Source organism: Brassica oleracea, chromosome C9, assembly GCF_000695525.1.
Source record: "Brassica oleracea var. oleracea cultivar TO1000 chromosome C9, BOL, whole genome shotgun sequence".
In the NCBI taxonomy this organism is placed as follows: domain Eukaryota; kingdom Viridiplantae; phylum Streptophyta; class Magnoliopsida; order Brassicales; family Brassicaceae; genus Brassica; species Brassica oleracea.
The window spans coordinates 4,910,764-4,924,324 of NC_027756.1; the positions used below are offsets into that span (position 1 = coordinate 4,910,764).

At 37.4% G+C, this 13,561-nt stretch overlaps 1 protein-coding gene and 2 long non-coding RNA genes across 4 annotated transcripts; 2 read left to right on the forward strand and 1 right to left on the reverse strand.

Moving 5' to 3' along the window:
• Positions 1-424: 424 nt before the first annotated feature.
• LOC106315439 lies at positions 425-5,663 on the reverse strand. The gene is made up of 5 exons (XM_013753165.1): positions 5,514-5,663; positions 5,257-5,427; positions 4,782-5,156; positions 776-4,694; positions 425-673 (listed from the first exon to the last, which is right to left on the reverse strand). Exons 2-4 carry the CDS (start codon positions 5,395-5,397, stop codon positions 816-818), a joined length of 4,395 nt encoding a protein of 1,464 aa, XP_013608619.1. The 5' UTR covers positions 5,398-5,427; positions 5,514-5,663; the 3' UTR covers positions 425-673; positions 776-815.
• Positions 5,664-10,329: 4,666 nt separating this feature from the next.
• Positions 10,330-11,347, forward strand: LOC106316793. 2 transcript variants are annotated; one of them, XR_001264967.1, is made up of 3 exons: positions 10,330-10,729; positions 10,833-10,970; positions 11,047-11,347. It is a non-coding gene; the product is annotated as an uncharacterized LOC106316793 (long non-coding RNA). The 2 variants fall into 2 exon arrangements; XR_001264966.1 differs by having other exon boundaries at positions 10,847-10,970.
• Positions 11,348-11,353: 6 nt separating this feature from the next.
• LOC106316794 lies at positions 11,354-12,091 on the forward strand. The gene is made up of 2 exons (XR_001264968.1): positions 11,354-11,763; positions 11,859-12,091. It is a non-coding gene; the product is annotated as an uncharacterized LOC106316794 (long non-coding RNA).
• Positions 12,092-13,561: the final 1,470 nt, after the last annotated feature.

Here is a 13,561-nt window from a genome sequence, read left to right on the forward strand (position 1 = left end):
GTGGAGTGGAAGCAATGCAGGTTCTTTAAAGAATCTTAGGACAACCATTTGCACGGTTTTGTATCAAGGTACAATGAATCATTCAAATCAAAAAGAGCTGCGTAGTTTGCTGTATAGTGGAGTTTCTTAACCCCAAGTCTTGCTTCGTTTGCTGCAACTGTTCCCTATATTGTACCAGGAAGTGGTACAAAATCTCCCCTTTGGTTGTTACATGGCTGATGGCTTCTGCAGCACAATAACCATTTTCTTCCTCTGCAAAACCTCTCTTGAATCCCAAGCTTTCAACCACCGAGGGAAAACCGCAGGGGATAGAGAGATTTTTGGAGGAACTATGTACACATGTGGGTTGTGAGTTAGCAGATGGTACAATCAGTTACTACCTGTTATTGCTATATATGAGCCATTTTGTTATAACAGAGACAAAGTTCTGAAATGTGGATTCAAACATAACTAACCACAAGTAAAAAAAAATCTACAAAAGAGTTGCTGCTGACTATATAATACACAAACCATGTCAGATTTTACCAGTCTCATACCAACAATGACCATCATTTTTTCTTTTACAGCAGAGCTCCAAAAAAAAGAGAAAAAAAAAACATAAACTAAACACTCGCTTGCATCTCTAAAAGAGATAAGGAACTAAGTTAGCGTCTGCTTTTATCTTCAAGAGTACCTAAGAGCCAACAAAGATTGAATTAGAAACACAGTCAGCGAGATATAATATAAAGAAACAGAAGATGGTAGAGGTGAAAGAAGAGAGTAAAAATATGCTTACATGCTTAGTGCAACGGCCTACAAAGAGATTCTGAGGTTTGTTATTGCCAAGAGGGTTGCTTGTATCCATCCCATCCACCACTGTCTGGTTCCTTCCTCTTGAGAGTACCACCAAACATTTGATACATTCTTGCTTCGTCTTTCAAGGGTAAAGAACCAGAGGAAGATAGCTGTCTTTGTACAAGTGCTGCTTCATCTCTGCCATCAGTTTCATGCCCTCCTGGTCCAGAATTCAAGTCAAGACCAGATCTCAACCATTTTGCATTGTTGCTGTCCGAAACTCCACCATTGCTGTTTGGGAGATTAACGACATAAGGCCTTGGGTAGTTAGAAGGGATGGCAACTCCTGGACCCAATATTTGAGAGTTGACAGGAGGGAAGCATAGCCTGCCACTTGATGAAGAGTCCATGTATGGTGTTGAAGCACCTGAAAAATTTGCTGAGGAAAGAGGAAAGCCGGAACCAAAAGGAAACCCAGGATACTGAAATGCTGATGGTGGGAATGAAACTGCTGGAGAAGACAGTAAAACAGGGCCTCTGTACATATCAGGTGTATATGATGAAACTTCAGATGTTGGACCAACCATTCTCTGCGGTCCATTGCCTCGTTCAGGCAAAACTTGAGGAATACTCATTGCTGAATAATTGTTAACAGCAGGAAACCAAGATGAGAAGCCAGGCCTTATTCCACTGATCACTGGCTGTGCACTTCGGGAATTTTGACTAAAACCCAGAGATGACTCGGCGTTAACATCATCGACAGCAGGTCCATCGTTTAAATCAAAATCCCTACTACCACCAGAAGATAAGTTTGTCTGTTGAAAAGTTGAATTCACCCGATGACCACTGCTTACCGTATGATTATTCATATCAGCTGGATCATCAAGTCTGTTTAGATCAAGATCCAGCCCACCAGAGGAATTTGTGGGATTGGCAAATCTTTGGGAAGGCAGATCTTCAGGAACTCTTTCATCCGGTACATTTAGGTCGAAGTCCAAGAATGTCTTTGTTTGCTTGCCAGCAGTTGTCGAAGCATCACAGGAAGCCACATTATTTATGTTTAGTGGCACCACCTCTTGGACTTTTCTTGGCTCAGGTGGCCGGAAGGCACTAGTGGCAGCAGATCCTCTCCAGCCAACAGTTGCTTTATTTCTCAACAGATCATCAGGCGGAACAAATGCACCTTTTGCAGCAGCAGCAACTGTAACGGATGCAGGAAGTAGACTGGGCTGTAAAGGAGTAGGTGTTAATGATCCAGAGAAGTTATTTGAATTCCCATCTCGTGTATCATCCCCACTGAAACCTTCATTTAGATCAAATTCAACTCTGGCTTCTAGCTCTGACCCTGCTGAAGCTGAAGCTGAAACTGAAGGAACATCTTTGGCAACAGAGGTACATTCCTCGGCTTCATCCCCATCATCACATGTTGTCGTGGCGCACCGTTTTCCGACTTCAGCACTCTTTAGAGACGCCTCTACATGCTCAACTTCACCGTTAGTTAAAGATGAGTACAGATGCGCTGTCACAGGCTTGCTCTTTTTATCTGTCTGGTTCACATGATTAATCCCCACGTCCATCTTTTCTGCAGCTATGCCCTTGGAGAGCTTGGACGAAACAGTTACATCTTCAGCCGTTTCTTTATCCAATTCAGAACTCAAGACTACCGGGGGTTTATGCTCTTCCTTGTTATCAGAGTGTGAATTTGCAACAACCAAGGATTCTACTTTGGGACATAATACGATGGCTTTACATTCAGCTGGCGCAGAAGTTTCCACTGATGTACAAGCAGCCTTTCGATCGTTAGCTGGTCCACCACAATCATTATCATCAGACAATTTCTCTGGCATCGATCTATCAACATTTTCAGTACTCCTATCCTTGGCAAACTCTGACAAAACTGAAACCACTTCACCCATTTTATTAACCAGCTCAGAACTCAATATCACCTTTGGTTTATCTTCCACCTGAGCACCACCAACAGCACCCAAGTGTGAATCTTCAACAGTCAAAGAATCCTCATTTTGACTTTTGCCAACGGTTTTACATTTACGTAAGGCAGAGTTTCCTGTCCTCATCACTGTATCTGCCACTCCATCTGTCTCTGATATCTCTTCAGTCTTTACGTCAGCAACTACCCGACTATCACCATCATCAGAAATGTTTCCCCTAATGCCTGATGTGTGCCCAGCGGTTGGGGCAATATCATCTGAATTTTCATTGCTTTCTAGGCACTGATCCACCAATCTTTGCAACTCTTCCATTTCTGAATCAGAGGGCTTAGAATCAATCACATTCACTACAGAGGCCAACTGCTCGCCACTACTACTGACATGTTCAACAATGGTGGGATCCTTGGCAAGAGCTTCAGCTTGCTCGTTAGGCAAACCTGTTGTATGGTTCTCTGAAATTTCATTCATCAAGGAATCTGATACCGCGGGTGATGCAACAGGGGATTTGGAAATTTCATCAGCAGCAGCAGAAGCTAGAAGATTCATTCCAACGTCATCCACACCAGCCTCACATGCATTTGCCTCAGAGTCCCTGACACAACTTTCAATCAAGGCATTCATTGAGCTGTGTGATCCACTATCCCCTTTTCCAGGTTTGACAACATCTCCTAAGGTAGGAGACGTGGGTTTGATAATATCTTCTATTTTACTAGACCCATCAACGCTAAAATTAGGTCGATTTGTATCATTGTTCTCTGAAGGAACAGGTGATGGAGCCCTGCTACTACCAGCTGCATGATCCTCAAAGGAACCTCCACTAAAACTCTGTGCCGGACTGCGACCACGTTTTGGCAGCTTAACAATTAACTTGTTACTGCAACCTTCAGCCATAGGTATGTCAGGAGTCTTTTCAGTTGCTGTTCTTTGTGATGAGAAGCTCCTGCTCAGCCCAACTTCCCTATGGACTGCACCAGTATCTCTTTGTTGCCCATCATTAACGACAGCTACACCTGTTCCAAGTGATGGTGCTGATCTAGTAGAACTTGGAGAGGTGGTTGCAGACTTCATGTTGTTATCTGACGGTATTATGACAGACACGGACTTAGAAGGATGTTGATGAGATGCTGATGTCCTGGCTGCATCAGCAGATACACCTGAATGTCTACCGCCATGAGAAACTTCAGACTGACGATATCTTCCAGGCCAAGATGCACCCTGATTAGATCCCGACTTGGCATCCATTTCTGCCTCAACACGTTTCTTCCATGTGTCAACCAAGCTCCTTGCCTTTTTCCCGATTTCCGAGTTCTTATGTGATCGCAAATGGTTAACAGACTTTCCAATGTTGCAAGTCTGAAGAGCATTGAGATTCACAGGCAGCTTGTCAAGAGCACGCAGCAAGATCAAAAGAAAATCGTCCACTGATCTACCATTGTCTTTGGGACTGCTCCCATCCCCAATTTTCCCTTTATGAATTTCCTGTAGCCACTCATCAAAAACAGGTAATCCCCTCAGCTGGACAAAACGACTGAGGCAATCAAACTTGTCTGTTGCTGCTACAACACTTGCAAGAATGGATCGCCCAATCAAATCTGTTTTCTTCTCGTTCTTCTCAGGCAGCATGAGCTGTACCAATTTCTCAACCCCTTCAGAATCCACTAGCCTCCCTCTCTCAGTAATTTTTGCAATCTCAGATTTCAAACTGCTTTCTGTTCTTACAAAACCAGAACCACCATCATCAATCCGACTTGGGCGTTCTCTTTTCACAGATTCAGAACCCTGATCACCACGCTCTCTCTTCCTTCCTTTACCCTGTGAAGAAGAGGAGCTGCTGTTCTGCATACCTTCTGTTCCTGTTTTCGCTTGAGATGTTGTCGGACTATTCGTTGACTTGGGAGAACGACCACCCTGCTGTAATGTCATCTTGGAACGAGTCTTACGCAATAAGTTATCTACTTCTTGTTGACGTTCCTGCATAAGGAACAAAAAAAAAAAGACTTGTCAAAACCAGATAAGAAACAGAATTGGATAATAATGATCATGATCTCACTCACTCACATCGATATAATCTTGATCAGTGAGCCACCAAATAGACTCATTCATAACATCATAAACCCTCCAGCAAACAAACGAAGAGATTCCAGATGGGAGTTCAACGCCTTTGGGAAGAAAGGTAACTTTACACGGATGAAGCAAAGACGCAGCCGGTATCTCATCCTCGTGAAAGGAATAAAAGATCTCGTTAGGCTGAGCCTCCAAAAGGACGCCCTTGCCAAGCTTTAACTCACCGGGTCGATACAGCCAATTCACACGAACCTTAAAGCTGCCTCCTTCTCGTTCCGGGACCAGCAAACGGATCAAACCAACGAACGGTGGACAATCCTGAGGTGGCTTGAACAGAGCACAGTCACCAACACTAATCCTCCTCCCGTCCTGCGAAAAAAAAGATCAAAACTTTTAAATCAAATTGAACCAATCTTCGACCAATCTCGACTTTAAAACCCAATTGAATGAATATTTGACAAATCGTTACCTTAGAGAAGGAAGAAGGTGAAGAGAGAGATAGAGACGAAGAACCAGAAGCCTCCAAGCTTGAAATTAGACGCGAAGGAGGTCTAAACATAAGCCGACGATGACCTTTCTTCCTATCCTCAGAAAGCCCCCTCCCATGCATAGACGACGTCTCTCATTTTTTTTTTTACCCCTTTTCAAAATACACAATTCGATTCGATTGAAAACCCTAATTAAACGAAGAAGAAGAAGAAAGAGATACGATTACGATTCCAGTACCTGATCCGCGAATATCTAACCACGAGAAGAACGATTAATCCGTAGAGAGCCGGAGACCGAAGAACGCGAATCGAAAGCCGCCTTTGATTTTTTTTTTTCTTTTCGATCCAGCGAGCGAGAGAGAGAAAGAGAGAGAGAGAGAGAGTTTTTTTTTATTTTTTTTATCAACAAGAAGAAAAAAAATAGAATCGAGAGAGAAAGGGGATTACTACTTTGGAAGGAGTCGGGCAGTTCGGGCATGAGTTTCGGGCAGCGTTTTGTTTATTTTTTTACTTTTTTTCAGGTGACATTTGAGAGATTTTGGATGGTTTTTTCACCCTTTTTAATAGCTCTTTTGACTTTCTTTTCTTTTCTTAAATTAAAAACATAACAAAATCCGTGATTTGTTAAAATTTTATTTAGATTTAAACAAACAAAAGAATCTAAATTTTTATGAGAACAAAGATAAGATCATTCCAATCCTTTTTTTTTTAGAAATAGAAAATTTATAAAATAAATGTGAGTTTCTTTCAAATATTTTTTAAATAGATAAATATTACCCATGTTCTTTTGGCGTACGCCAAATCCAGCGGCTGCGACAGAAAATTTGAACTATCACCACGGCAAAACACATCCCAGCATAGCACTCATGAAACAACGCCAACCTGCTTTTTTGACGTTGCGGCTGATTGCAAGGGGTGAAAGGAACGCTGATTTTTTTCAGCGTCTAATTGCTTTCCTTATTTTGTATTTCCAGCGGTTTACGAGTAAGCATTTTAATTCTCCGTGCGGTCAAATTTGCTTCCGTTGCACCTGTATTTTTTTGTCGCAACGGTGGTTTTGATGTTCACCAAAAGAACGAGGGTATTATATTATCCACCATTTATAGAAAAAAAATATAATATTTTATATAAATAGAGAGAAATATAACATTTCTATATTTCAGTGGAACATATTGAAATAAATGTGAGTTTCACTCCAATGTTTTGTTTGAAATAGATAAATATTATACTATCCAACATTTATAGAAGAAAATATAGTATTTCTCTGTAAATCAAGAAATGTAACATTCTTCTTATGCATATGAATGTTCCTATGTTTTAGCGGACAAAAATAGAAGAGAATTGTTTTTTTTTGTTAGTAAATATGTATATTTTTATAGCAATTTAATTTTTTAAAAATAATACTAATTAATAAAGTGTATGTTAAAGTTTGCAAAAACCTATCAATTTATATAATAATACAATTGCGAGTTGTTCCGGTTATTCTGGCCGATTCCGGTTCGAATGCCCTGACCTACCCCCGACAATAAATAATTTTATTATGTTAGTAATGTGAATGCTTGTCGTTACATTGTCCAGTGTCAAATCACTATCAACAAAGTACAAGTGACCAATCATTTGTCTCTCTTGACACAAACATTTAACTTTTCACAATGAGATCTTAATACACTACAGAAGCCATTTGAGCGAGTCGATTGTCTTCTTCACCCACCGATTGCTCCTAGACATGTTCTTCACGGAGCACAGAATATGCAAGTAGAAATCAAGGTTTCCTAATTTTGAACCGAAGAGACGAGAAGAAGAAAAGAGATCAGAAAATGAAGCATATATAGTCGCCTAAACACATGCCTTCATCGAAATTTAATGTTTTGTATCTTTAATGAAACTCATCGAACTCATGACTAAATTGGCTCTTGTGCCACATCGTTGCTTACAAGCGTTGTAACATCATGCAAGAGTAGCCTTTATGCACTGCTTTTGGGAGTTACGCAACTGCCGAATACCTCAACCAGACTTGAGCTGACAGCATCATGATGAACCAGAGGTACAATCATCAGAACACAACACACGTATTCTTCAATTCTTGAGCCACAAGTGTATTTATTGCCATTGAGAGTGTTCTGCATTGCCTTAAACCAAAATGTAATGAGGTATACGAGTATTCGATTAACTTGCTAATCATTGTGATTTTGAGTTACATAATCATATGATCTGGAAGTTGTAAACTACTTTTTCTCCATTTTAAGAGTCTTTGAACTAATTCTTGACGTTTCTTGTTTTCAACGAATTTATATTTGGGTTTGATAAACTAGTATTAATGGGCCGGATAGCCGGATCTTACGAAATTTGAAGGGCCCAGATAGCCCAGTCTTACCAAACATGGCCTGCTCCGGCTCAAAACAAAAGTACCTTTCTCTGTTTTTCTTGTTTTCTATATCAAAAGCACCTTTCGGTTAGACAGGTTAAAGATATGTACTTTTATTACTCAGACCGACGTTTCCTTAGCTTAAAAAGAAAATAGTTAGCTTTTTTGTAACCATAGAAGGTCCAAAGATATAGCTATACATCACGTCATAAATTACATGATTACAATACAACTTTTTTTATTTGGTATGGGGAAGAGAACAGAGAAAGACTGGAGCAGGCTGGCTCGTACCTCTAAACCAACCATGAGCTAGCGTCTGTCGACATCCTAATTAGAATTATCAAAACTATAGTACTATACATTAAGAACTGTACATTTGTGTAAAACACTTAGCAGCATATTTACCGGATTAATTATCACAAACGACTATAGAAAACCATATTTACAACAAACATCTACCAGTAAAACTAAAAAAAACATCAACAATGGGACCCATGTTTACAACAAACATACCAGTAAAACTAAAAAAAACATCAACAATGGTATAGTGTTGATGGTTCTATAATCTGTCAAAACTAGGATTAAATATTCAAAATTGATAAAACTTCAAAATCCAAATAAACTAATTAGACAAACCGTATAATCTTATATGATAAATCTGTGTAAATTTTTCATACTATAAAAGTATAAAACATGGACTCTCAATTTTTTGTTTAGTATAATATTTTAGTTAGTTTACTTATATATATATATATATATATATAAATTAACATATAAAATGATAACGTTTACATTTTTCAGTATCGCTTCTTTTTTTCACAAACATTTTACAGTATTGCTAGTTTAAAATTTGACTGCGATGCTGAAATGAAAATGTTTATTAGTATCAGTTACCACTTCGTTTTAGGCATTATTTGGATGATATTGTAAATCTAAAAATATTATGGGGTAAAAAGCAGAGGCACATGAGAGTTAGGGGTATTGTGTAGTTTCCAAAAAGCAAGCTTCTCTCGTCCTCCCATGTGCTTCCTCTCCCACTGTCCCCCCTTTTTCCTTTTTCGATTAAATCCAAATTAGTTAATTTCTATTTCATCCTTTTCTTTTGTCGGCTTTTAATTTCTTATCACACTTGTTGTTTTATATTCTTTCTTTTGTCAAAAGTTTTTTTTTTCTATTCTCTATCACGCTTTCTACACCTATTTTGACTGGGTTCACATTCACAATAATAATAATAATAATAATAATAATAATAATAATAATAATAATAATAGAAACTCAGAATGTTTGCATCAGTTTCAACAGTGACAACTTGTGAGTGTCCAATCTCAATGATTATGTGGTCATGCTCCATAATATTATTATGAAAAGTCCCTCTCATTGGCTTAAATGCTTTCTTTGTTTTAAGTACTGCTAAATTACTTAATTCACTAATTAGTGATTTAATTACTATACTTGTATAATGTTTCAAGCCAGATTCTCAATCACGTGCAAAATTCCTTACAAAACAATATAGCTGCTTAGCCATCAACTAATTACGGAGTTTACATATCCATATACCTGTCGGATATTCAAATTAGTTAGTACATTCTTGACCAAATTTTTAAAAAATTAATTAGTACATTTATATGACTGACGTAAATGAATGCATATCTCATTTCAAGATTTCAGTGTTGTGTTAGCCTTAAAGGCTCGCGTGGATAAAAGAAAATTTCATGAGATTTTGAATGTACAAACATGTAACTGTTACGATACAACACTTATTAATTTCATTGTCCATGCATACGTAAAACGTGACTAGTTTTATGTTTACTGTTTATTTGCGTGGTTTTCGTTCATACATTGCAAATTGTCGGCAAGATATATCAAGTTGGGTCACTACAGACAACAGTTGTGATAGTTATTACCATAAATTAATTTGAAAACGATGCATCAATTGTTTTGACAAAACGTTGAGTTAATGCTTAATTAGTAGAACAAACAACAATTGTTGTAGTGAAGAAAATATAAATAACACGCATCTCTTATGAATAGTAGTAACATATTGATCTTAATAAAGTTGTACTTGTTGAGATATTTACTTAACTAATTAACCGGTTTATCTCAGTTGACTAATTAACCTTAACACACTTCTTATTGTTGTTTGAGTTTGTTAAAGACACACAAGATTTGGTTACCCAGTTCCCTTTTGGTACATCTGGAGAGAGGACGACACTCTCAACGATTCACTAGCATCAAGTGTATACAAGAGCTTTCTACACAACCACCTCAGTGTTTCTCTATTCACCAAGAGACAACACAACAATAAGCTAAGACTTGAGCTTACTGAACCTGTGTGTATAAGAGATGAAAATCCACACTTCCTCTAGAGAAGAAACAGCCTGAGACACTTGACCGGATCTCCCTTTGCTTCTCTTCAATGTTTTGTAGATTCTCCTTCAAACCCCTCTCTTTGCCCTTGCTTCTTGCCTCTCCTATTCCGTAATCTCCTCTTTTTGGTAAATGAGTGTTATGAGTGTTAGGACACTACAAAAAAAGTCCACATTGATAGCACATTGTTATAGCACGTTTTACTGAACTGCTATAGTAGATGACTTTAAAATTTATGTTCTATATAATAGCATTAGATAAATGGTATGGTAAAATTTCGCTAAGCGGAATCAAAATTTTGGTTTTGGAACCATATTTTTCTTTTAGAGGGAACTAAAATTTCGTTTGGAACCGACACTTAGAAAAAATTAGGCAAACTATTTTCCAGATTCCTTTCTCTATTGTTCAGAAAAAATCCCCAAACAATCCGATATCTTTCTATCGTCTCTGGCTTTCTCAGCCAAACCTTAAAACTCTATCTCTAGGTTTTTTTTCTTCTTTCCTCTTCTTCTTCGTTTTCGATTTTAACTTCTGGTGTTGGAAAGTGACAACGATTCTCTAGCTTCTTCTTCTTCTCTTTGTTTGCGATTTATTTGTTTAGCAGCTGCGTTGGTTCTGAGATTTCCGGTGGAATCTTGGATGGCATTGGAACAGCAATTGAAGAAAGAAGAAGAAGAACAGTACTCGAGGAGGAATAACAGATAAACGGCAATCTCTTCCAGGTTTGTATCCCTAATCTGATAAAAATCATATGTACTGTGATTTTGGGTTTGTTACACATCATAAGGGGCTGATAATTTGTCTCTTCTTGTGGCTGAACTTGAGTTCTCTGTGTGAAGGCAAGCTGTTGCGACTCTGTGCTGTACCACAGGACGTGCTCGTGGCTTCAGTTTCGTCGTCTTTACTGATCCTTGTGTTGCAGAAAGAGTCACCATGGAGAAACACACCATCGATGGCCGCACGGTACCAAAATCATAAACCCATCTTTTAACTTTATCTTTTTGCATATTAAGTTAAGTGGTAACAATCATTTTTATAGGTTGAGGCAAAGAAGGCTGTGCCTCGAGATGATTTGGTTTGGATCAGGTTATTTGACTTTCAGTAACTAACAAGTTTCGAATTGTTACAGTTTCCCTAGGAAAGCCGTTGGAGTTTCAATCGGTGGCTCTGCTGCTCTGAAAGCTTGATTCTTTCTATTCTGTATTATTGAAAACATGCCATGTTCTAAGTTTCTGCTTTATAGAAATCATAGAACTTGAAAAGGGTAATCATTATAGTAGTGAAGAATCCTTTGATATGGTGATACTTATATTAGTAATCCACGAGTTTTGTTCAGTAGAGAAAACTCTGTGTGTGTGTGTGTTTAAGCTAGTTTTCCATTGATTCTGAACAGGCACCTGCTCAAGGTGAGGTGTCTTTACATGAATGCTTGATTCTTGTTCAAATCTTAGTTTCTGTTCTCTATTATTAAACAGTGAGATGCTCTAAGTTTCTGCTTAATAGAAATCATAGACCTTTGTGTGTGTGTGTTTGAGCTAGTTTTCCATTAAACAGTGAGATGCGACCTTGATAAGGGTTTATAAATCTATTATTAAACAGTGAGAATGCTCTGTCCACGAGTTGTGTTAAGCTTTTCTCCATTGATTGTGAACAGGCACCTGCAGCTGATGACGATGATGGTGACGAGACTGAGGAGGAAAAAAAGTTGCAGAGGGGAGTGAGGCTGCTAAGAAGGACACCAAGAAGCCCAAAGAGAGTAAGCCCCTCTCTCTCTCTCTCTTTGTTTTACTGCAAGCATGTGTGTCTATTGCGTTTATTGTGATCTCATGTGGTGAGTAATAATTGTTGCAGAAAACTGGTTCCAGTTGGTTACGGTATCAAGAAGCTCACGATCATCAACTATACACCAAACTCGAAGGACAAAAGCTGAGAAGTATTATTTCTTCAACAGATCAATACAGAAGCTTTTCAAAAAATTGTATGATTAACAGATGTAACATATCAAATATATATTTGTTGAAATGTTTATTTTTGGCTTATTATGTATCAAATCTCAGTATCTCATCCAAACACGTTTCGATGCAGAGTTTTTACTAGTATTAAGTTGGCCTAACTCGTTCTCTGATTTTGTTTATCACTAGGTTTGATGGTTACATGTTCTCTTTTGGAGTTCATGTGTTCATGTATTAACCTTGTAATTTTGGGATCGTTAATGAAAAGGCATATAGTATTTCAAACCTAAACCACAAACTCTAAAATTTAAAACAAAAATATAAGTTTATAATTTTACTTTTTTTCTTTAGCTTTTTGAAATAATAAACATTACTAATAACCATATAACCTCAAACACTAAATCTTAAATCTACACCCAAATCCCTAAACCCCAAACTTACACTCTACATACAAAGTTATAAATCTAATCCTTTCAAACTTATATTATAAATTTTGAACTTAAACTCCAAGTATATTCTAAAACTCAAATCATATAATTAATTATAACTCTTAACCCTTAACCCTTAACCCTTAACCCTAAACCACATACCTCATATTAACATATATCATAATACATCAAATCTTAAATTTTAAATAAATTATAATTCTATAAGATAAATATACTAATCCAAACTATATATAACATTTAAAATTATACATTTACAAAATAAATTTAAACCACAAAATAGTAAACAACAAAAATATATTAAAAAAGAAACATTCTTATTAAAATATTATTATTTTAATATTTTACTCAATCACACAATCACAAAATTCATATACAAAATTTAGATTTTTAAAAATTTAAATTATGATATCAAATTTTTAAAGTTTAGATAATTTTTATAATAACTATAAATAAATAAATAAAACAATTTGTATTATTATTTCTGAGCCATTGATTTATTTGGATCAAAGGCCGAGATTCATTCTTCCATCTATCCTCATCTTTTTTTGTAATTGGTTGATTTGCTTTTGGTGTGGATCAGCATTTACTTGATCCTAGACCGTCAGATCAAAATTAATCCAACGGACTATGTTTTCTTTTTTTTCTTCTCCAAATTAATTCAACTAGAGAGATTTGCTTTTGATAATCTCTCTATCTTCTTCTCCACTTCTTGGAACGGGCGAGCTCGTCACCACTACCACTCCGTTAGGAAACAAAGAGCTTCCTTGTTGAATCGAAGAGAGGGAAGAAAAATGAGGAGATTCGAGTTCTGGAGTCCGTCAACGAATCTCTCTAGGTCTTTCCCTTACGAATCTGGATTTCTTCGTGGATCTCCTTGTTTGATTATGACTTTATCAATTTGTTTTAATGTTTTCGTAGGCGACCTATGCATGTTTCGGTAATCTATCGTTTCTCTCTTTTCGATCTGTGGTTAAAGGAGAAAGTTGTTACCTTTTTTACTGTATCTGGTACAAAAGATTGAATCTTTATCAGTGTGAATGTGTTTATAGCTAGGTGTCATTGTGTGGCGTTGGATGTTGAAGGTCGTTGCTACACCTGGGGACGCAACGAGGTAATGCTCTGGTTTCGTTTTCCTTCTTGTTTGCACTCCCTT

What these genes read in the sequence shown, in the direction of transcription:
- LOC106315439 (XM_013753165.1), bottom strand. Translation starts at nt 5,397, where the DNA reads ATGCATGGGAGGGGGCTTTCTGAGGATAGGAAGAAAGGTCATCGTCGG. An exon ending in CACCTTCTTCCTTCTCTAAG is followed by an intron (nt 5,157 to 5,256) that starts GTAACGATTTGT and finishes TTTTTTTCGCAG; the next exon opens with GACGGGAGGAGGATTAGTGT. An exon ending in CTGATCAAGATTATATCGAT is followed by an intron (nt 4,695 to 4,781) that starts GTGAGTGAGTGA and finishes TTCCTTATGCAG; the next exon opens with GAACGTCAACAAGAAGTAGA.